The 25,797-nt window shown below is 36.9% G+C and overlaps 1 protein-coding gene across 1 annotated transcript in view; it reads left to right on the forward strand.

Annotated features, from left to right (window-relative positions):
- Window positions 1–17,751, forward strand: part of LOC140165653 (uncharacterized) — a 50,000-nt gene extending 32,249 nt beyond the window's left edge. Inside the window, 7 exon segments of the mRNA XM_072188950.1 lie at window positions 9,296–9,473; window positions 10,671–11,003; window positions 11,591–11,714; window positions 12,339–12,409; window positions 12,412–13,745; window positions 13,748–14,032; window positions 14,035–17,751. Coding sequence (XP_072045051.1) covers window positions 9,296–9,473; window positions 10,671–11,003; window positions 11,591–11,714; window positions 12,339–12,409; window positions 12,412–13,745; window positions 13,748–14,032; window positions 14,035–14,205 — 2,496 coding nt within the window. The 3' untranslated portion in view covers window positions 14,206–17,751.
- The last annotated feature ends 8,046 nt before the right edge of the window (window positions 17,752–25,797 follow it).

Here is a 25,797-nt window from a genome sequence, read left to right on the forward strand (position 1 = left end):
TTTTTTTGCTTCCGTTATCAATTTGTCAAGGGATTTACCTGAGTATTTTACCTGGCAAGGTGGATGGCATAATGGCAAAAACATGCATGCAAGCTTATTTATTATTAAAATTACTACTCGGTTATAGATGATTGGGTTTAATTAATTATCAGGGGGTTCGTTGACATGGGCTTAAATTAATTGAGCATGCATTTATAAAAAAAAATATTATGTGCTTTATGAAGTGGGTATTGAACTGAGGCTGAAATGGGGTTAAAATGGTAGGCTTTATTTGTACATGTATATTATTTATAATATCATGCAAAGGAGTGGAAATGATTTATTATTTGCTTTTAGTTGATTAAAAAAATCAAATTGCTACCTATTTTGTTTATTACTTCTACTAGTACATGTAGTAGTTGATTGTATAGCTAAACACTGTACGGTTTCGGTCAATTAGTTATAGAATGACAATGATTGAGAGGAGTGAACTTCAATGCATATAAGCAGGCCTATACATAGCTCTAAATCAGCATTATTAGGCAAAAAACTAAAGAATTTTTTACAAATTCATCCAAAGTTTGTAAAATTTTGTTCATAGGTCCTGCAGCCAAGGCAATGGACATGCCTGACCTTGTCCGATTGCTACACACTCCCAACTCCTTGTTCCCAAGGTGATTCCCTATGAGTCATTGACTAAGGCAACAAGCCAAGGAATTGTGGGTATTGGATATCACTCCTACCATTTAGGACCTCCGTCTTTCCTGGACAAGTGTTTGATGATGCTACAAAGAAGAGAGGATATCGATGACTTCTTATGGTCTCTGACCATGTGTGATGAGTTTCCCCTTGCCCTAGTTCAATGTGACGCTAGTGTTGTTGACATCATTGGTCGGCTGGTAGCGTAGATATAATGGGGAACATGATAACAATGCCTGAAATTCATTGTGCGTTGTAGTGGAGTTTAATCTGATTGTGAGTCATCGTATTTGTTTCTTGGTTGAGTCCACAGTGCCAAGTTGTGACAGTTGGAAATAAAAGGGTGGGAAACTTCAAGTCACTTTGTCTTGGATTCAGACAAAGGGAGGGGACATCTTTGTTTTTGAGATTTTTCCATGACCATAACAAAGAGGAAAATTTAGAACAGATCTTATGTGATATCAGCATGGATATGTTTCACAGAACCCGAAAGCTTAGCTTTGATTTATACCAAAAGTAATCATTTTGTGTGAAATTTTGAGCAAAAATTACCTTGGATTGAGCTTTTTATGAGCGTATAAATATTGTATCCCAAAATTTTTGTTTTTAATTTGATTAGGGCATACATAGATTTTAGTTCTGAAGAAATGATTTCATAAATTGTACCTTCCGACTGAGTGACTCCTTTCTGAAAATATTAATGGAAACTCAGGCGGCGGATGACATGATCGAGCCGGCAACTCGTGAAACCGCCGGGCCGTATGGCATTTTCCATATACTCGGTTAGTTTTGTGGGGTTCATTATCGAACCCCAACGGTTTTAGCTTGTATTTATATTATTTATAAACATAGGCCTATTTGTTTGTGATATTTCAAGCGTTTTAAAATTTCAAAATAATCCCATTCAATTACACGGTTGACGATGAAAATTTACTGAATTTAGGGACTGCACGTCATACACCACCTGGGAAACTAGCATCATATGTGACCCAATCTGATCCACTCATGCTAAAGTCAGAAATTTTGGAAATTAAGTTTTTATCATTACTAACTTGCTCGGTGCATACACTTACTGAATGCTGAATCCCCAGGTCTCTTGAATACTTGGTTGCAAAGTTATGAACCTTTTATATATTCATTTTCTGATGTTTTTTTGGCGACTTTAGCCTGATTGGACCAGATTTGGTCACATATAGTGTGTTTAAGTCGGTGTTTAAGTTCATTTAATAGTCCTATGAATGTTGTACCTTCAATGTGATTTTACATAGAAACGAAACCTATAATAGGGGACATGGTCTACTTAGCATGGGCAACAAAACAAAATACTTATTTCATTATCCGCTGGATTCTATTCCATATATGGAATTCCCTGCAAACATTTACAAGTTGAAGGCAAACATATGCAGGCAATCTAGCCATTGGGTTATAGATAGAGATACAACCACATGTGGCTTGGGAATGCTAGTTTCAGTCGTAGAAACTCGATATCGCCATGTCCGACTTTGTTTGGGTGTCTGAGTTGTTTTGATGTGACGTTTTGTCATATGGCGATATCGCCTCATCCTATGATTTGCAATTTGTCTGTTATTGAAATTCCGATCTTGGTACTGACATACAGAAGATTCCTGGTCTTGTTTATAAGAAAAGAGTATACATTTGTGGTTGTGAAGCTTAAAATGTTGCTTGGGGTTTAAGAAGTTCATGCCCTTGTTTAATTAAAGTGTGTGGTTTGGTTTTAGGTCTCTAAGGTGCCAGGGGCTACAAGTATGAAAGTTCATAGAATGGTCATAAGTAATTTTATGGCTAACACCTTAAAATAAAATACTGATTTTGACAGAAGTTCAAAAAGTTAAGCCAAAATTATGATTCTGTGCTTGTTTTTCTGTCACTTCACCATATCCAGGCTTTCTGTAGGAAGATTTAGTGTATGATAGTTACCACATCATGCCCAGGGTAGCAGTTCGGTTGGTACAAAATGATGTATGTGGGTTTGTTGACATGATACCTGGGAGATGAGAAGGGCATCCAAATTGGAGTAATTTAGTCATAGCTGTCTGCTAATTGGGTATTGTTTCCTTTATGATTAATAGGAAATAATACAATAAAGAATAAATCAAGGGTTGAGTGCAAGAAAGGCCTTTCTGCAATAGCTGCTCTATACACATTTGACAATTTCGGCATTATATATTGTACACATAAGACACCTGGCAGCTATTGCAGATAGGGCCTTCTTTTACTACACCTCGAAATGCAACCTGTCTTGTTTGCTTTAGTGGTATGACCAAAAAGGTGGATCTTTTTTAGTACACCACCACTGCCCACAAGTTAGGCCTATACCTTAGATATGAGTAAGCCTGTTATTATAGGCCTATTTTATGGTCACACTCTTGTGGATCTTGTAAAGACTTCTTTGTGTTCAATAGATGCTGAGCCTGAAAGAATGAAATGGATGTTTCTTGCAGTTGCACTACACATTGTTACATTGTTTTGGATCCAGGTTTTGGGTGTGAAATCTACAAAACAATTACTTTTCTTCATACATAATTTTGAGATGATTCTGCCACATGGAATCCACCCAACACTGGTTCTCTCAGTGTGGTTGAGCCAAATCACTATTAGTAATCTGTGTCGAAATATGGGATTCATATAAAAACCTCAACAATACGCTATCTGTCCCTGTTACTACCAACTCAGTACTCCACCCAATAATGATGTCATCCTGGGCCCTGTCATCACTTGTGTACTTCTCAACCAATTGAACCATTAATAGACAAAATCTGCAAGTGATAAAATATAAATGCTGATGATGAGCTCTAGAATGATAGGGTGTGAGGAGAGATGTGTTCTGAGTAATGGTAATGGATTCAGAGTAAAATATGTCTACATTAGGTCATAAAACCAGGAGTTCAGTACAAGGTTGGTGAAACAAGTTGGTTGTGCAAAAGACCAAAGCAGTGGGGTAATTGCTCTTTTTATACCCAAGTACATGCATTTTGGGCACTATAGTATAGAAGAAAAGATGTGATTAGAATTAGTTCTAGTTTGTGGGGGGGTGTGCGCATGGCCAGTTCACAGCCAACGAGGCGCATGGCGCCAGTACTGGTGGATTTTGTAATGTCAGAGAGGGCTGGTCATGGTCCTTTATGTACTGAACAAATGATAGATGTGAAGAAGTGGGGTGTTTACATTGGCAGACAAAGTTTGTCAAAGCGGATTTTATATTTAGCCTCTAATTTTGGCTGAGAGACAGGGTCCAATGGCCTTCTGTTCATTTACACCATATGCAATCAGTCAGTCAGTGCAGAGAATTGGGTTCCTTGTGTTTGGCATCAAAACAAATGAACCATTTCTTAATTCCTTGGCACTTTCAAAAGAACAACAACAACAAACCCAGAATATAAAGGTGTACTTGTATTACCCTCATTAGCAATACTCAAGCCAAACCACTCATAGTTTGCAAGTGACGTCAATTCAACACTTTGAAACTTGTTAGTTGGTCGGCAAGTGTTTCATCTCATGTGCATCATCACTGGTATAATGATCATGGATGATGATGGTCCCAATGTTGACAATCATCTAGTGTTTTATGGCTTGTAAGGGTGTGAGTGAGCTCATGGTTATGGTATGTGTGTGGATATCCCTCAACCTTTAGCTGGACTCTCTGAGGACAAGGACATTGCCTGATAACTAGCCCTCTGGGTGTTGTCACATTCATGGTCAGCAAAACATTGGGATTGGATGCTAGAAATGAGTTGTTGCACCCAAACAAGGTCTTTTGGTTTCAAATTTGCAATTGCTATAAATGTAGGCCAGCCCAGAGACCATTTCAAGTGTATAGTAGGGATGGTGTTTACAGAAAATGGGGTTGATTGACTCAGGTTGGCCAGGGTACTTTGTTCTTGAATAGCCAAGTAAAAAGTGTGATTTATGCAAGTTTGTTTTTGCCCAGATTTGCCCTTATTTGGAAGTAATTGACTATTACTAGGGTATGGGTTATAAAAAATGGTTTAGGTCATAATCTAGCAAGGATTATATAAATTAACAACAAAAGACAGATGTTTTTTTAATTGAAGATGTCTCAACATTTCTCACCTACACATTGCTTGCTTTATAAATTATCACAATATCAGATTATTCAAATCATCCTCTTTCCACCCAAAATTCATTTAATCCTCCTACACCTCTCATCCCATCCACCTTCGTAATCATAAAACTATGAATTGCAGTTTGTACTGACAATAGTGGTTATCATTCAGGATGTAGCGTTACTCTAGTATTATTTTAGAAACATTTGCTTAATTCCGTCTGTGTGAGTGTAATTGATGATAGCTTTGTTAGAAAGAGATGTAGGCTTCTTGTCAAGTAGGAACGCCTACATGATGTGGTAGTTGATGGATCTATCCAATTTCTGATTTACTTTTTCAAGAAAATTACACAGTAATTGAGGTATTAAGTAGACTTTTCTAATACAGGAGATAGAATGGCCTATTATGGTAATATAGTATGTATGAAATGTTATAAAGAGTGTAGTGTTACACTAAGTAATTAACAATGTTGGTATGAAACCAGGCGTTTATCATCAAAAAAATTGTGGGTCTATTCATTGACTCACTTTGCCATCTGTGTTTGTCATGAGTCATGACTCATTTAGTCTCGTTTGCTAGCTCGTTATATGCTCGGTCAATTTACAAAATCCATGTGTATTAATTAAAAAGCTGGCTTAACAAAAGGTGCTTCTGAGAGCGGTGGGTTGTACTAGATTAGGCCCCTGGCTAAAGCCCTGTAAATACACTGTGACTGTGAGTATACACAGGCCTAGGCAAGCAGTACATTTAGTCTCTTGTACCAAGCAGGGGTACAGAATTATGACTTCACCTCATGCTAACTGGTTTCCTGTGTAAGCTTACTTGTGTGTGCCATGATCCAGAATAGCTTCATTAGCTTGAAATATACGGGATGAAATACTGTTCAAATTTGTTATTTCTTGGTGTTACTTTGCTTTGATGCAAATGTAATGGATGTGGATTTGATGATTAGGAATTTCAAGTTGATCATTTGCTCTTCTGTGGATTATGTCTAAGAATGATGTATAGGGCCTACCCCCTATCACTTATTTCAGATAACCCCCTATCACTTATTTCGGATAAACTCTCACTTTATAACCCCCACATATTTACCCGTATTTTTGTCTAGCTCTATAGTTTGTCAGAAGAGGTTGCTCGCTTTAAAGCTTGGTCATCAAAACTTGCCTAACAAACATTCAAAAATAGAATTATCATATGATATTATTGAAGAACTATGCACGGAAGCTACTAGATTTTTATTATCCATATTGTACACAAATCAAGAATGAACATGCACAGACTCAGATTCACCCTGAAATCACAACACAAACTGCATCATACAACAAAACTATGGTGTGATGTCGTTAGGCCTGCCATAAAAAACATGACATCATCCTTTGTTTGCTAAACTGGAGTCATGTGCGTACATGTGGTAGACCTGTAATAATAACCCATTGCCATGTGGAATATTTTTTGTTCCAAGATAAATTTCACAAATATATTGGATATTGAAGGGAAAAATGATGTCAATCAATCTTTTTCAAAAGTTTAGTTTACATTGGACAAGTGATGAAATGTCAAATGGTACAAGGGCTTTGAACTTGGAGCCATTGTATTTCAATTTGGAAGAAATTGCACAACTTTGAGAAAATGTGAGTGGCATATTTCCCTAACCTGTAAATTGAGTATTGTTCTCACTTGAGCAAAATAAACATTAACTTGTTACTCCAACCAATATTTATTCTGTGTAAGATTAAAAAATCATAGAAAGTTATGTTTGTTGTTGAGAAAATATTGTTCTTATTGTAAAAACAACATTTTCCTATGACCTAGTTGTGATCTAAAGTTTTGGCATAAATACACCATGTGGTAAGTTTTAGTGGGATTCTGTGTTAAGGTATTGGTGGTGATTGTGAATGTGGTTTTCCTTTGAGGTGGTTTGGACTATTTCCTATGGTTGTGAATCTCACGGTTTGTTTTTATCCCTAGTCATTTTATTCGTAGAATATTGAGATGGAACTTTTCCTAAATTCCTTCTGTTATAAAGTCCAAGTTTCCACTATTTTATTTATTTTCAGTCTATTTGGGAACTTAAAATCCCAAATTCATGCACTATTTCAGGTATTTTCAGATGTTTTTAAGCAGTTTTGCAAGTTGCCGAGTGTTATATTTGAATGTGGGTAGAGTGATTGATTTCAGTCGCTCTTTAAGTTTTAACCATGATAACAGGGAAACACAATCGTGAGCAGGTGGCTCCACAATACATGTATGTTTAGAAGAGGCACAAAACATTTGTTTGCAGTTCGTTGCATCACATTTTAGCAATCAAAACACACAATGATGTCATGTTTCTAAAAATAACTTTGACTTTATAAGTTGATAGGAGAGTGGGATAGAATTGTTGAATTGGAGCCAAAACTTACCGCTTCTTTGTTTAATTGGTATACAAAGCCATTAAAGTGCCTGAAGCTGGTGAACCTATTATATGTGTGAAACACACTTCCTATATCATATGAAGAGGAAATTGAGGGTAATTAATAATTGGTGTAGTACTAGCTAAATGCTCTCTTGGTTTTATAAGATAAACTATTATACTTCCTGTGTTGTCTCCCCCTTCTAGAAGTGTTGCCAAATCTGCGATTGGTAGCCCAATTGGGCGAATTTGGAAGATTTTGTTTACCATTTTATGTCTCATCGTTAGAAATATTGGGCCACTTGTTGACATTGTTTGCACAATGTACTACAATTTTCAGTTGTTCCTTGTTCTAAGGAAACCAGTAATTAGGAGAAAAACAAGGTAACTTATAACTTATTTAATGAATAGGAGCACCGGCAAAACCCTGGTTCCATTGCATTTGTTTACCAATCTAAATCTTTAACATGCTGAACCTCCGTTTGGGTTTTATTGCATCACGTACACATCAGGTTATACCAGGGTACTTTGAAATCCTTTTTTCACTCCTGATTAGACCAACATGTTTCTTATCAATCAATCAGTCAAGGCAGCCAAGCAGGAAAATCCCTAATTGTTGAGCTTGATGCTATTTATAGCTTATGACATGATTCTAAACAGGACCTGTGGTAGTCCTGCCATGCTGCCCTAGGAACAATTGAAGTCACTGGTCCTTTGTCTGGCTGTGTGCGTACACGCATACTCTAAAGGCAATCAGCTGGAACACTTGTTGTTTTCTTGAGCCCTATGATAGTTGTCTGGATGCCAAGTACGCAGGCAAGGATAGGCAAATCTTTGTGGAAAGTTATCAGTGCAGCACAAAAGTTTCTTCTTGCCAAACTCATGTTTTGTGTTTTCAAGTTAGGATGGGCATGAAATGTATGAGACGTTGTATAATCGCAAAAAGTAATCCTAGATTACAAAGCATTTTTTTACGTCCGACGACGTAGTGGCCTAGCCAACCTTTCCGGGGGTCTATATTTAAAACTGGCTAGTAAGGTTGTTAATGGGGTTGACTAATAGTCTATTTTAGTAAAAGTTTCTATTAATAAACTTGTTCTAAATGAGTGGTTGACACACTTCTAGGCTCAGTACATACTCCAGCGCTTTCTCATGTCATTTCTCAGCGTATTTGGTAAAATTGTAGAATAGATTATATTCATTATTCTACTTTTAATTGGTCTCCACTTTTGGTTTGATAACATTGTTGTACACATGTGTTACAAAGAAGATAGAAACTCCCATCATTGATATAGTGAGGTTAGTTTAGATATGAGTCTGGTTTGGTGGTGCTCAGATATTGATTCCCAGGACTAGAGAATCCTGTTAATAGTCCCAAGTATAGAAACCAAGAGATATCATGTATGACCTCATCGTACTGCCTACTCTATGTGGATGGCATTCATTGTCACATTCAGTTGAGCTCATCAAAACCATTAGCAACTAATTAACGTGGATCAGTTAAGTTGTGAAGTGTCAGGCTTAGTCAAGATGCCCTAATCTGAATTGCTTTTTATTTGACTCTTAATCATCTGGGGTTATTCATACGCATCTGACTGGATTGTGATTGGTGTGTTACTGGTGTTATCAATTTTGAGTGATTACATGATCTCTATTCTAGATCTGAAACCAAGATGTTGCTAATAATGACATCAACGGCTATAATTACTCATCTTATTTGAACAATAGAAGTGAACAATCTTTCCTTGCAGTGAAAGAACTTTAAAATATTCTTTGCAATAAATATTGCGGTAGATGACTTGATTTTATTTGGACGTTGAGGTCTTTTGAACAAGTGAAATAAACATTCTATTTTTAAGTTGATCTCATCTAGTCTACAGCTTACAGTGAAAGAAATTTGGTAAAATTCTTACAGACGACGTAATCATTATTTACAGACGACGTAATCAATATTGCGGTCTTTTGAACACGTGAAATAAACATTCTATTTTTATTTGTATCTCATCTAGTCTACAGCTTACAGTGAAATAAATTTAGTAAAATTCTTGCAGACGACGTAAATCATTATTTTTTTTTAAATATTGCGGTCTTTTGAACAAGTGAAATAAACATTCTGTTTTTGTTTGTATCTCCTCTACAGCTTACAGTGAAAGAACTTTTGGAAAAATCTTGCAATATTGCGGCAGGCGACTCAAGTGAGGTGATCGCGTCTCACGATCAGTGTACCCAGGATGCAACTGGGTTACAGACGGGGACTTTCCTCAGCGTGCTCCTATCCAAACTTGCAGACTCTTATAAAACTGTCTCGCTTCTCTCAGGTGAGTTGATCTCATTCCAACAGGCAAAGTTCATGTATGTGTTATCATAATCAGACGTAACAAGTTACCTGTGGTTATGATGTTGTATCCAACATGCAAATGAGATTTTTGCACCTCTGTAAAATGAACTTTGGTGGCATTTTTTCCGCAAATCGTCAAAAGAACAGATTGTAAAACTGCCTTTACACAACAAAATCTAACAGGTGTTTAAATGTGAAGTTACATTTAAGTGCTTTTGATTCAGTTAAAATGAGCAGATCAGCCGCTAATGATGAATTGTACTGTTATATCAATAGCACATTATTTGATGAGTCTTGGCATGAAAATAGATTTGGAATCATCTTTGTTTCTGTTTCTGATGCAATTAAATCCTCATGAGACAATAGTTAACCCTCTCCACACAAGTGTTGACTGCAGACGACAAGTTTCAAATATTTTTGAAAAATTCAAAAATTTCAGAATTGTACATTTTCATGACCATATTTGGAATCGGCATGAAAAATGCATTAAAATGAGTACAAACAAGCCTAGTATCGTTTCAGTGATTCTGGAGATAGCTCTTGGTATTTTGAGAAAATATCTCAAAACTTTGGCTTTTAATGTTGAAGCCTATGGCTAGCATGCATAGCATTAGGCAAAATGAGAACAGGAACTAATCCGAGTTCGGTTTGGTATTTCCTTGTTCTGCTTTCTAACAATGGACTTATCATGTGTTTTCTGTAACAAAGGATTCACTTTGTTGAATGTGAAAATGTATAGATAATATTACAACATATTGATATATTCTCCCGCCTTATTGCATCATAATTATATACGAGATGTGACATTTTCTTGTTTTAATAGTCCTTTATAACCACCAATACTTGATCTTACTGTAGAGTGACTCATACAAGCGGATATTAATGCCCCTCTTTCTCTCAACCCTGCACAAAGTCGATAAGACTTCATATATTGCAGAGGTATGCATGCTCATGATTTCACATGATGCCAACACAAAATTTGCAAAATAGTTGCTCAATTTTATAGTGACCAGCTTTAATGTAAAGTTTTTTACGACACTCAAATTTCCGACACAAATTAACGACTTTTTTGACCAAAAATAAACGCAACTTGGAACACTTACCCTTTGATATGTGATTTCTTTAATTCATTATTCACAGTTAAAGATAAATATTTGATTTGTCGTTCATTTTCCAGGTGGATTTGCAGCATTTCAGTCGTGCTTTCCATATCTCTGCGAGTCGCAAGACATCTCACATCGCACCATGTTGGCGCCGCTCTCACAGCCCTGCCTTTCGCTGACCAACGCCGGGCCCACACGCATTCTCAGCTACCTCTACCTCGGTTCGGAGCAGGATGTCCTGGATCCTGATTGCTTGCGCATGAACAGCATCAACTATGTGCTGAACATCAGTAAGACATGCCCTGCACCGGAGAAGATCCCCATTGGACACTTCCATAGGATTCCTGTCAAAGATGACTACAGGGAAAAGATCCTGCCATGGCTAGATGAAGCTGTTACATTTATTGGTAAATAAGAATTGTTATTATTTATAATCAACCTTCTTCAGATATGCATGACAAATGGAGAGAAATATATTGGCTGCATCAAAAACCTGGAAGCCATAATTTGTGATAGCGCACATGCTGTTAACGACAAAAGGTTTGAGAAAAAAGGCAACAAGTATTTACCTTTTCCCCAGATGTCAGTGATCAATACACAGAATTTGGGTTGTACCAGAAGTCAATTTGTGCCGAAATTCCTTCCTACAATGCAATATGTGTATTGCATAACAAGGGAGAAAATTTTCCTCCGTACTGTATTGTGGGAAGTAATTTCGGCACAGATTGACTTCCGGTAGAGAAACCCAAAATCTGTGTATTGATATTCAGACCAGTAGTATGCGTCCATCAGTGTAGCTTGACACTTGGTGTGATGTGATTGTGTGCATCCAGGATGTGTTGTCATCCTACATCTACATCCAGATGTCATCTTCACAGATAATTTTTTTCTGCGATGGTCTAAATAATATCGATTAATTGGTGCATGATGATATCTATATATCTAAACTTCTGAAACTATTTATTGTAATGTGTTTTTCCTCTTACATTTACAGAAAAAGTCCGTTCAGCCAACGGTTGTGTAATAGTTCACTGCTTAGCAGGGATCTCGAGGTCACCGACTGTCGCCATAGCATACATTATGAAACACATGAACCTCTCAGCCGACGATGCCTACAAGTAAGTATTGTAGGAAAGATGAAATATGACACATAAATATACTATTTATTTCCTTGGCGTGGCAGCGACATCAGCGCATTGAGGCATCTGTGTTGTGCGCAAATCTATTGGGCATCTTTAAACACGCATGTGTGTATATGCAGCGCTTTGAGCAAATGCTCGCGATTGGAAGCTGCACCCAATGAAATGCCCATGATGTCACTGCTTCGCCAACGAGAAAAATAGTGTAGTCTAAGCTTAAAGTGAAAATCAGGGCTGCAATGAAATGACTAATACAGAAACCCTGCAATTTTCCTATTATCTCCTCTGGGTTGAGACTAATAGAAAACCATGGCTCTTGTATGCCTATCCCTCAAAAGCAAAGTTTGCAATCTAATGGTATTGACACATACTGAATGAACTGTGCCGCGTGATCTGGGTACCAATGCATAATGATCAGCATCCTCAGTACAGTGCTGAATAGTCCAATAAATTGTGTTATGAATAGCTGAAATGGTTTTATAAGGGGAAAGAAAATATTTAATGTAAACCAGGAAATAATGTCCATATTAGTATTGGTTACCTGGAAATTTCCATGCAAATAGAATTTTACTAATATATATTTCCTCGTTTTGTTATATACAGATACGTCAAAGACAAGAGACCAACCATATCACCTAACTTCAACTTCTTGGGTCAACTCCTCGAGTACCAAAAGCAATTAATACACAACGTGGAGGAGGTGTAGCCGCGCAACCACCTCAATCATTACTCAGTCCAGAGGTCAGCTCACCTGTATCCAAGACGAGCCCTCGGGCAGACATTCCGCCAGACTTTCCTGAAAACGAGCCTGTATCAGCGTCAGCGCATTCAACGCCGCCCCCTGTTCCTCGGAAGCCACTGAGGGCGGTAGTGCCAAGCACGCAGGCAGATCCTCAAACACCCACTACCCCTACTAGCGAGTCAAGAATGCTATTCAAGCGTTCTATTACTCAAAGTCAATCGGAACCGTGCAATTTAGTTGGCAAGTTAACTGATAGAATGCCAAGTTCACCGCTACTAGCGATGAAAAGCAAGACAATACCAAGACCAACAGGACTTGATGTTAAGAAGGTCTCACATCTTGGACCAATATTTCTTGATCTTCAGGCATCTGATAGCAAGAAATTACGATCAGGACGAAACAGTCCTTGTACAGATCTCTTGGACATGCTTAATCAGGGTACCAGTAATCTAAGTGTGAATTCACCAGAAGTACGACTAAAGAACCCATTCGTTGAGGCTTGTGAAAAATTACACGCAGAGTCTCTAAGAAGGGAATGGGACGTGAGTGTATTACCACTTAAGGAAGCCAGTAGCCCAAAGGTGGAAGTAGAAGATATCAGAAGTAAAGTTGAAGAAGAGCAGATTCAACAACAACAAACTCAGGAAGAACCTAAAACAAAATCAGACTCCAAACTTAAAGGAAAGAAAGACACTAAAAAAGACACTAAACCACTTGGTATCATGACACGGAGAATATCCCGTGATAAGAGTCCAGCAGCATCACCAACGCACAGGCGAAAGCAGTTTCACACCAAATTGCGGGCCAATTTGGCAGCTGAAGCGGAGAGAAAATGCAAACAAGTTCCTTCACCAAGCGATACCTCAGTTGGCTTTCAATTTTGCAGAACAAGAATAGACACTAGTTCAGAAAACGTACCAGAACTACCACCCAAGTCAGCCAAATCCTCACTGGCTAAAGCAAAAGCAAAAGACTTGCCCAAACTTTGTGTTACATCCAAATCATCATCAAAAGACGACCCAAGCACCTTGAGTGCTAGCGCGGTCATGAAACCAGTCCTTTCTCATTTTCACGTCAACTCAGCACTCAATCGTATGCGAGTGACAGTAGCGGTATTTCACCGTCTTGCGAGAGTGAGACTAGTTCGCTACTTGAAAGGAACAGTTCGTGTAGTTCCGGGATCTCTCCCGATTTCCCCAGCTCACAGGTGTCAATTGAAAGTGCAAGCGGTAGTAGCTATTTCTTTGAACAAACCACTCCTGAACCAGAGAGTGCACGAGTCGTACCAGGGAGTTATAATCCATTTCAGTTCTTTAGTAGCTCGACAGAAGATAGCAGCAGTAGCAAAGTTACTTATGAAAAACTAAAAGACCCTGATGAGTCCTCATCAACCTGTAGTTCAAGAAAAAGCTCCGGTACCCCAGGACTCAGTGACAGACACAGTGGGCTGTCATCTAAACGTTGTTATGGATCCACGGACACAAGTGACAGTGATCATAGTGAAATCAGGTGCAATAGAAAAACCTCCATGCTCATATCAGGACGCAGCCAATCGATGCGAAGAGATTAGCTTCGTGCGCACGAGAGGCCGTGATCGGAAATTGTGGTGAGCTCGCGGAGAGAATACAGTCTGTCAAGTTTGGACAGGAGGACGATGATTATGACACAAGGTCTTTGAGTAGTCAAAGATCCCTAAGCAGTAGTTGTGAAATGATTGAAGTTTCATGATTCTTGATACTGACATTTGTTCTAGTTGTTGTATTGCAGTTCAGTTTATGCGTGGGAGGCTTAACCTTATTTCGCTATTACAGTTAAAATCCATACCCCTATGGAAAACATGACCTGAAACTCCCACACAGGGGGCGTATATTTCAAATGGAGTCACCCATTCATGTAACCCCATTTGAAATTCACACTCCCTGTTTGGAAGATTAAGGTCATGTCTTCCACAGGGGGTGTATGGATTGCAACTGGAATAGTCCATTACAGCAGGCTTGTCAGTGATTCATACCATAGATTTATGGGACATTATGAAATCATTGATGTTCTGCACATGGCTGACATTTATTGCCTGCTGTTAGTATTAATGTCAGTTTAAACGCCAATCACAGTTGAGCCATCGCACAAGAAAATTGAAATGAAAATGTAGTTTATAGGTCATGTTTGAAATGCGGATTAACAGGACAAAGATTGTAATTTATTTGAAATCGCTCCTGATGTGTATGTTTTTTTATGGATAGATACCAAATATTTTAAGACGACAACTCGACATCTCGTTTGGATTCAAACACTTTTGGTGATTCAGATACAATGTATTGATGTGGAAGTAGTGGTCAGTGAGCGGTCAGTGCTGATGACCAGTGGCTGACCTGGTTATGACTGTCATTTGTGTCCACTTCATGGAGTGGACAATGACATGAACTGAATATCTGAGTAGGAAAGGTGTTTGAATTCAAACCTGTTTCATAGTGATATAGAACTAATGGATTAACTGACAAACAGACAGACACACACAACATGGCTAAATTCTATTCAAATATGCTGGTTGAGTGTAAGAAGTTCATAAGTGCATTTCTATTATGCATTACAGAGTTCTTGCATCCAATCAATTGGCTATTCTAGTTGAAACCCATACCCCCTGTGGAAGACATGACATTAATCTTCCCCACAGGGAGTGTGAATTTCAAATGGAGTTACCTGAATGGGTAGCTCCATTTGAAATCTACACCCTCTCTGTGTGAGTTTAAGGCCATGTCTTCCATAGGGGGTGTAAGGTTGTCAACTGGAATAGCCGAGTGAATAACACACTGATACCTCATGAGCTCTTGATTCATGAAGAATATGCGCCTAACGAGTCTCAGTTTTTAAACGAATAAATAAACATGTGGTGACCATTCTGGTTAATTAGGAATTGTTTATGTCCACACATGGCAGGCTAATTTCAGAGCAGGGATACTCAGGACTTTTGTAAAAAATTGGAAAGCAAAGAAATTTGTTTCAAAATTATTTTTCATATTGCTATAAAACTTTTTTGCTCTCTTGTTATGGTGGTATTTATAGGCCTACTATTATTACACACCCATGTAAAGGATGTCATTTAATGTTTGAAATACTGAGATGTTTGTTAGTGGTTTATTTTTCATGAATCGCGAGTATTAACGTTCAAAATATGCAACAGTTTCTCAACTGTTGCACTCCATAACCCCTTCCATTGTAGGCCAACTGAAATGTTCTACCTCCGTAAAAACCTAACGAGACTTATTCAGAAATTTCTTATTTTTCGTCATTGTAAAATAATTTTTGTAACCAAATCACACACAGCTCTCACTGAGCTTATCAAAGTAATAACAGTCGCAGAAGTATGAATTGAAAAGAACATGTTATATGTACAGTATAAATATATATGGCTATACGTGAAGTGTCTTTACATAAAGTTGTTCTCATGTGTCGGCAAATTTTAAATACAGTAAAAAGTCAAACGAAGTGCAGTATAGGGTGGTTATATCGAGTGGTAAAATACTGGCTCATGGGTGCACTGTTATGAATTTTTGCGAGGTTTAGTCACAAGAAATATGGGCTTGAGTTGTTCCCATTATCGTCTCTATATGGAGACTCTAAAAACAAAAGCAGTATTATGAGTGTGTTGGTATTGAGACACATAGGCATCACAAAGTCGTCGACATGTAACATGTAGATTTCGTGATGTTTTATTATGATTATTATTTCTTTGATTAACATCACCGAGTCGCCAGTATTTTATGACAGAATTCCAAGGACATTTTTCTCTCTTCTCTTTATTCCTCTGTGTGCCCTATATGTATTTGTAGGTAATCGGCGAAAAAATTAATAACATAAGTATACATGTTGTTTGCAAAGTGAGCACCCCCGGTTGATTCCTCTATCTCAGGTGTTATCTGTATTGTTCCTGAGTGCCTTCTATTAAGTATCAAAACTCGGGGGGTGACTATTAGTGTTTGTTGTAGTAGATTACTAGTATAATTTTGTATTTTTCTACAAATTATGGTAAAAAATAATAACAAAAATAGTATTAAGGAATGGCCAAAACCAAAATTAGTGATGAGATTTAGACAAGGAGGTTAAGAAGACATGTTTTAGAATGCAAATACTGAACAATGTTCGTATTTGATGTCATTTTCTTACGTTTTTCCATCCTTGGTTTATCAGATACAAAAGTACATGTTTAAAAGATTGTTTAGTTGTCAACTTTGATAATTAGTTTTAAAAAAAATGCTGAAGTAACGTACGTATAATTATTTTGTTTGAAAGTTCCAGTGCAATTTAAGTATAAAAAGTTTTTTCCTCTGTAAGTTGTTAAAAAGTTTCTTTGTGGGGAAGAGACGTGATCCGTCGCTTCCCTTGCGGAAGTGTATCATACTTATGGCTTGTCATTGCTTCAAATCATAAGTTAGTGTGTCGGATGTGCTACCCAACCGTTGTCATGTCTCGAAAAACGATGATTCATAAAGCCAAATACTTAAACACTCTGTCTTGATTCAGTATCTCCAATAGCCTCATCTCACAGAAGGCATAGTTCACTTATCTATGTGGTGGATTATGAACTTGTAACACTGTGCAATTTGGTTTGTTACACTACACTGTGAAGTCGGCATTAAGATCACATTGCTTGTTGGAGATTTTTTTAGAATTATGACGTGAGAAGTTGCAGTATTTGAGGCGCATAGTGATCTGGTAAAGGTATTTAAAGAATTTTTTCAAATTTTAAATAAGTAGCAATATTTGATACAAGATGTTAATTGTCCTTACATTTGTTTACCAGAATATTTGTTAATTGCAAGTGTTATGGCATTTCATGTTACATTCTCAAGCATATGTTTTAGAATTATTATATTTCATTCAATAGAACAAGACACCAAATTGAAATATATGCATTTTATTATTAGACAAAATAAATATTTCTAAATATTATATGGACATAATTATTCATATTTCCAGTTCTGTATGATAAGAGAGCATTACATAATTTTTTACCAATAAAAGAACATAAAATATATTGTAATTATAATCAGCAAGCTTATAATTCAAGTCTGGGTACGTAGAGAAGCTGTGCACAGCCAAAAAATATCATCTCCTCCAAAATCTCCTAATTTATATTATTACAAAATATAACTAGAAATCAGTTACAAAATTTGGCCATATTCTTTCAAACATTCCATACCCCTAAATATGGACAATATCGGCATATTTGTTTCCTAATCTCAAATTATGATGACAAGAACAAAAATGCTTTTTTTTTTTTATAAAAAGTGTAAAAATAATTATGATAATTCAAATCTTAAGTTCAGGTGGAGAGAGATTTAATTGATTTTGGTTTATTTACTCCTCTATAAACCATGACGATAAAGCTTGCTGCTAGGGCCAGTCAAACAAGACGACATAGACTAGATAGGTGGTATGTAATAGCCAGGCAACCCCTAACGTAGACAAGCAGGTATATGGCCATTAAAAGCTTTCCATTCCTGCTTGCTGCTGCTATAAAACTACCTGTACATGTACGGTGCCATCTGTTCCTGATAGCTATGCACACACACACACAGTGAGCTTACTTAGCCTAGCGAGAGCATTGGCCAACCTGAGCTGAGTCATACGATAAAAATAAGTTCTTTCCTGACCCTGCTCTGCTATCTCTATATATACGTATATATATATTTTGCATATATGATATTATGCATAAAGGGAGCATACACTGTACAATATTATAAAAACCATATGTTCTGGAAGTTCTGTTATAGTATGTGAATTTTATGATCAGTGATATAGGGTGCTAACACTGATGGTTAGGATTAATTTTTATCAAATTGGAGTAAATTTGATCACATTTTTGTAATAATTATCCCCTTATTTCAGTTTAGGTTTAGACGATTCCGAATGTTAAGCAATATTATTATTATACATCGTTAAAAGTAATTCACACATAGTTTGGTCCATATTACAAAAGGACCGTAGTTAATTCCAAAATTCTTTTTCAGAAATATAATCAAAATTTAATGGACAGCTTGTATATCTTATTAGGATCAGTTGCAATTTTAAACAAATTTTTTACAAATCATACTCTACATAGTACCTGCTTGTTCATCAACTTTATGATCGAACGTGTCGGGTTTATTTATGTAGCCATATCATAAATGATGACCTGAGGACTTACATGTCAATGTTGTGTTAACATGTTCTGTACAAGAATTAGTTTTTGTTATACATCTATGTTTAGTTTCGATTTATGTGCACATATTCTTCACTACAATACACTTTTAACAACACCCGATTATTTCGGATATTATGTTTTGAAATTATCACTAATTGGTATTCGACGAGATGATTGATGAATGGTGGTTTTTGGTACGGATACAAACAATAAGGCCTTAAAATAGTTGCGTTGATTACCAACCAATGTTTTCTATATACAGATGGGAAAGAAGGCTAGCCATTTTTCCCAATTGGGTCAGCTTTAAAGATAGAAAATGCACCCGAATAGAACAGTTAGTGAATTTAAGGTGATTAATTTGACTAAAATTTCACTGACTGACCCACATTGGATATATCCTCTGGATTGCAACACATTTTAGGCCTTTTTGTCAGAATTCTGAGTATTTTTTGACAATTGTTTTATGAAAGTGGTATGAATTTGTGTAGCCTCTCACTTGTCTTTATTTTGTGCCTTTGACAACAAAATACATAGTCTCAGCATAAATTATTTGTAGCACTAGTTTGTGACCTTTGACCTTAACCTTTCCACTTTGACACAAGAATTGTACTATTTGTTTTCTTTTTAAGATCAAAACTGGATGTGTATTTATTCGATAATTTAAGAAATGGATATAAATTTAATTGCGCTTTGATGTGTATAAAATACTTGTGAAAATATTATGTTTTAGATAAAATGATGTTTCCGTGGTTACACGAAACAAGTCAGGCATATCTGCACCTTAGGTTTTTGTTACTTGGCCTCCGTTGTATTGTACATGTAATATACACATATTATTATATATATATTTTGTTTCTGTTTTTTTGCCCCTTCATTATTTTGAGGATGAAATAAAAGGTTATGGGTTTGGTATCCGACAGATAAACGACATAGTAGACAATTTAATTTAGTGAAATGTATAACTTTTGGACAGCCGTTGAGGAACCAACAAATTTAAGGAAACAAAAATTACTCCACTCAATTTATTTAATTACCCATATTTAGAGATGTCACTTTTCAGGAAATCTCCTGATTTCAGGAAATTTTAAATAAATTTACAGATTTCAGGAAATTTTGCTCCTCTTCCTGTGCAAAATGGGAAAAAGTGCATTTTTAGGAAATTTTGGCAACACCAAGTGGCATCTCTGCATATTTAATATCAGTGCGTGTTTGTTTCCTCTACTAATGAATTGAGGGTTTAGCACAAGAAAGGCTTATCTGCAATAGCTGCTCTGTAGAAAATGTCTGCATCTATTTTGCAAACATATGACACCTGGCAGCTATTGCAGATATGGCTTCCTAGCTCTACTCCCTCAAAATGACTGGGTTGTACAAAATAAGAATTTATCAAAAAACGTACCAGAATAACTGTTTATGATAATTAAATTTTAAAAATATAAGATAACTTAAAATGTGTTCTAACTAACAAAAATTATGTTTGAATTTTGTCTTGTGTGTAGTGTTGCCCAGGTTCTAAAGACAAGTTATACTCTTGTGCTTCTCACCCATATGAAACATGGTCTGTCTAATGTGAAAGTGATTTAATGAAGCAATAAAGGAGGTTAAATACTCCTTGAAAAGAAAAACAAATGTGTCATTGCCTTTTATTTTGTGTATAAAAACAGATGTCTTTTCTGTTAAGGGGGTACTACACCCCTCGATAAATTTGTGTCTATTTTTGCATTTTTCTCAAAAACTAATAATACAGTGGTAGCGAAAGTTATATGTATGTAGGGGCAAGGAATCCAATTACCACACTGGAATTTCAGTAACCCAAGACCAGCGGTTCGTTATTTATGATAAGAAATAAGGTACCGCTAGGGTGTACCTCATTTCCGATCATATATACTGAACCGCTTGTCTTAAGTCACTGAAATTTCAGTGAAGTAATTGGATTCCTTGCCCCAATAATATACATAACTTTTGACACCAGTGTGTTATTATTTTTTGAGAAAAATACAAAAATAGTCACAAATTTATCACAGGGGTGTAGTACCCCTTAAAGTATGTGAAACAGCCTGAGGGTGTGTGGGTATGGAAACATGAGGGGTGTGGGGGTGGGTATGGAAACAGGAGGGGGTGTGGGTTGGGTATGTGCACATTCGTGCATGTATTATAGATTAATTACAGCTAAAAGTGGGGACAGTTTTGGGAAACCACCCATTCCAATTACTGAAGATACAGGAGGTGTGATCTGTCCTCGGTTCACTGGTGCAATTCTAAAACCATAATTTAAAAAAATCTGTATCAATGATCAGGTCTAAGTTTATAAACCTTGTCCAAGGCTTTCTCCTCCCTCTTCTTCATCAGCACTGAACCCAATGACCGTGCATAGATGTTAAATACCTGATGGCCAGATTGAGTCTACAGATAATAGGTAGACTCATGTCAGGCTTGTAATCTCATTCCAAGCTCAGCCGTTCAACATCTAAGCATGGTCACAGGGTTGTGTTGATCCTGAGTGAGAAACAGGGATAACAGTTGATATTATACTACATCTTAGTACACAAAATATCCAGTTAGTTAGGAAAACTGATATAGACGAATCCAAATACACGCATCCCTACACCTGACTAGCAGCCTTTAGTTGGGTCCCCGCCGGCTATAATGCATCCAAAATGTGAAATGATTCGGCCTTGGCGGAAAGTTTAAACTGCATTCCATCACCCGTTTTACACCTTCCGCGAAAACACAGGTAGACAAAAGATTGATTTAAGTTTACAACACAATACAGTTCCAACAGTTGTGCAAATAAAAGCCGCCTTACACTTAGAGAAGGTCGAGGAGGGTTAATAGAATAATAGAATAATAGAGATAATTCCACAGGTATTAAATCCCGTCGCATGTATTCAAAGATGTACAAATGGATAAACAAAAGGACTATGTATGAATAGATGCGACAGGATTACCTCTATTGTATATATTATTCTATTAACCCTCCTCGTCTTTGCATCTTCTCCAGGTGTAAGGCGGCTTTTATTTGCACAATCGGGCGCTCAACACCCCAGGTTGGTGCTAGCGGGAAACCAAAGATGGCCGACCAAATCCTGACCATGACTTGGCTCGTTGGATTCGTCTATACATGACTATTGGGTCCTTGTTTGACAGTAATTTCATGTGTGGGTATGGGTTAGACTCTGTGTGAGTACATTTTTCAATAGGCTATTGCGGTTGAGATCCATACACCCCAATAGAAGACATACATGGAGAGTGTGAATTTCAAATTTGATTTACCTGAATGGTGACTCCATTTGATATGTACACCCACTGTGTGGGAGATTTAGGTCATGTCTTCCATAGATGATGTATGGAATAACCAGTGTGCTGATTTAAACCTGGGTTCACATGTTTAGGCGGTACCCTTATAAAGACAACCTGTCTTCCAAAAGATATTCTTGCATATGGGTGGAAGTTTAGTCCTTGGGTCAACTCAACAACTGTCTTTGAAAAGAAAAAAATACCACTACCTACCTATTCAGAAGTCAAAATGAATTTGACAGTCAATTTGTCTTGTAATAAATGTGACATGGTCTGATTCACATAGGACAAATTTGGAAACGTTAAATTTGAAATAAAAACCAAAGGGGACAAAATAATTTGAAATATACAAGCTAAACTGTTGAGAAAAAATAACAGTTACAAAATGACATTTTGCAATATCATACCTTCACAATGAAGTATGCTGTGATAATGGGTTTCGTCACCTATACAAGACTTGCTTTTCAGGGCCTAGATTTCGACGAGAATCATATACCGGTAATCAATTCTCGTAAGATTCGGTTGCGAGAATCAACTTCTCTCATTGTATCATACAGTAAGTGCAGTGACTAGGGTGGATTTTGATTCTCGCAAACCAAGTTGAAATTTAAGCCCTGCTTTTAAGCCTAACCAATGGGGACTTCACTATTACAGTTCAATCTGGGCAGGGAAGTGAGATTAACTTCCATGATCTGAGTGATCGGATTATAGCAAAAATTAAACATGTTCAAGTTGTGGATTGCAGTGTTACAATTCTTTATCAAAAGACAAATGACAATGTTAAAAAAATCCCATATCTTCGTTATTCCTTCATGTAATTTTACACAAAGTTATGGTTAGGGTTTGTTTAGGGTTAGGATTAGGATTAGGCTTAGGATTAATTTACACAAAATAATTACATGGAGGATTGAACCAAATCCCTGCCCTTACATTGTTATAAATAGACGACACCCTCTGAATCACAGAGTCACTAGATATAAATATAAATCAGTCTATGAATCTCTACAGCTTGGTATTACTATGTCTGCTAATGGTCTGTCACTGTCACTACTGATTATAACTAACCCCTATGACTGGACAGCCTGGACTAACCCTCTGGACTTAAACAGACAACACCACTGTCCTTTTGGGATAAATTTATTCATCAAATATGACTGGTGTTTAATCTATATAGAGTTGAGTAATACACCTTTTGGGCTATTCTAGTTGAAATCCACACTACCCCTGTGGAAGATTTTGGAAATATCATCGACGGGGGGAGTATGTTTTTCAAATGTAATTGGTCAGAGTTAATCATTTTGAAACCCATACTCCCCCTGTATTATGGCTTTACCTGTATCGTCCACAACTGGAGTGAGTATTTCAAATGGAAGTTAACCAATTGTCTATTCTATTCGATACTCATACTCCCTCTGTGGAAGACTTTAGCTTAATCTTCCACAGGGGTAGTGTGGATTTTTAAATGGAACAGCCCATTTATCTTTATAGGGTTGGAAAAGTAGCAGCAGGGACCTGGATACAGATTGACCCCCCTGAGTCAAACCATGAGTCAAATCCACACTGGCAGTCTAGCTCATGCACTCTCAATCTACTACAGAGTTCACTAACCTTTCACACACTACAACTCATAGATAACATATGACATTAGTTTCTAGGGATGATGTTAAATACCCAAATTGATATGATTTTGATGTTTAAAGTTCTAAAATGAATGGGTCAATGAACTTTGACATGAGGATGAGTTTGATATGATGTCATCTAGTTTGAGTGGTGTATGGGGTCACTGTCTAGAGTAACTGCCATAATTGGGCATAAAAAAGTTTTGGTGGCTTTTTGGATGATATTGCTCATACTTTTGTGCTCCCATGGCTAAATTTGTCAAAGCCTGGTGACAAATACTTCAACTTCTATTGTTTATTAATGCTCTGTGTGCTAGCCATAGGCTTCAACATTAAAAGTCGAAAGTTTGAGATATTTTCTGAAAATATCAAGAGCTATCTTAAGAACCACTGAACCAATCCCGGGGAACCAATACTGCTTGTTTGTACTTAATTGTAATGTATTTTTCATACTGATTCCAAATATGGTAAAATTTTGAAATATTTGAAATTTTCTTGATTTTTTGTTGATCTTGTCGTCTGCAAGTGACACCCGTGTGGAGAGTGTTAAAAGTAAGAACAATATAAGTAGAGGATTAGAGTTGATTGCAGCTGTTGTATATAGTTCCTTTACAATAGAGTGAACACAATTAGTTTCACAGGTACCTGGGTACAGGTATTTATAGCAAAGATTTGAGCAGATTTACTCCTGATGAACGGTGACAAAAGTTTCCCTTTATGAACATGTTGCCATGCCAACTTGATATTATTCATCCTAGAAATTCACTGTATAGAAAGCACCCTTTTATTCACATTGGTTATAGGTGCCCAAGTTTCACTTTAGTCCATTAGGCTTCCTAGAGAGAGTAGTGTCTGTGTGTCATACACGCACGGTCAAAAGCGGTGCATCTGTAGATAGTAATGCGTGGCGAAGTTACTGCTCCCAACAATCAAAATGTCTCTGTCTTGTTTGTGTGTCGATTGCTCAAAAGAGGTTAAATAGTGTACCTTCAGATAATTTCGCTAAGCGCCCGAAAAACTTTGATCCAAAGTGTGTTATTGTTTATGTTGAATATGTTCTGCGTATTACATGATGTGCCAAAAATGTGCACTAAGTGCCAAATTCACAAACCATTGTAACACTCAAGCTTAAAAATTCAATTTTGGGCTCTTGCTGAAAAACGCTGGAGGTACACTATTTGCCCTCCATGAACAACAACCAAAATGGCAGATTTACATGCATCATAGCCACAGAGGTCTACTAAATACTAGAGGCGATCTACTGTACATGTTCATGTAACCTCCTTTTGGATACCAAGATCGTATTCAGATTTGTTAAACTTCTAATTAGCATACTTTTGGATCCTTCCATATTTGGGTTTACCTAATTAATTATTATAATGACTAGTATGTTGTTTACGTCGTGACGACATTAGAGCTTGTCACTTGTCCGATGTGAAACACGACAAACATTTGAATTTTTTTTTCCATTATTAATGTTATATCGTGAAATATGACCAGTTCTACCTGTATATAGAATTCTGTGATCATAGCATTATACATGTCAATTTTGAGTTGGTACTCTTTGGGTATAATCTCTATGGATGGAATCCACACCTGGAATCCCCATGAAGTGACTAGTACCTTTGTACATAGATGAGTAAGAAACCAGCTGTAACATAAGGATATACAGTCACTACACAGGAGAATGATTGGAGTCAGTAGCATTCCACTCATACCTGTCAATGAATTCATGACTGTCCCATAGTTAAGTCAATGGATTCATGATTGTCCCATAGTCAAGTCATTAGTCAATGGATTCATGACTGTCCTATAGTTATGTGAACTTCTGCTAATGGATCCATGACTATCCCATAGTTATATAACATGTGTTGTATGTCATGACATCTCTGTGACAAATTCTTGCATGGAATCTGTGCAATGTCTGATAGCTTCATTTGTTAGATATGGCTTACACTAGGATCTCAAATATATACTTATATATCAGGCCGCAGTTCTTTAACGCAATGTTTGTAAAAAAGAATAGCCTGTAACTGTGTTAGGTACAAAACTCATAATACTCCCTAAACATGAAGTCAATGTTTGGCTATCATTCAGGAATTAGAGAATAAAGGTATTGTTTTTAGCCACTGGAGTGCATCTATCGTCTCATATAACACGGGCGACATCATTATTTTATGTAAAACAACAAGGCAAAGCTGAGATGTTTTGCGCCAAAAATAA

This window comes from Amphiura filiformis, chromosome 12 (genome assembly GCF_039555335.1).
Source record: "Amphiura filiformis chromosome 12, Afil_fr2py, whole genome shotgun sequence".
Lineage (NCBI taxonomy): Eukaryota > Metazoa > Echinodermata > Ophiuroidea > Amphilepidida > Amphiuridae > Amphiura > Amphiura filiformis.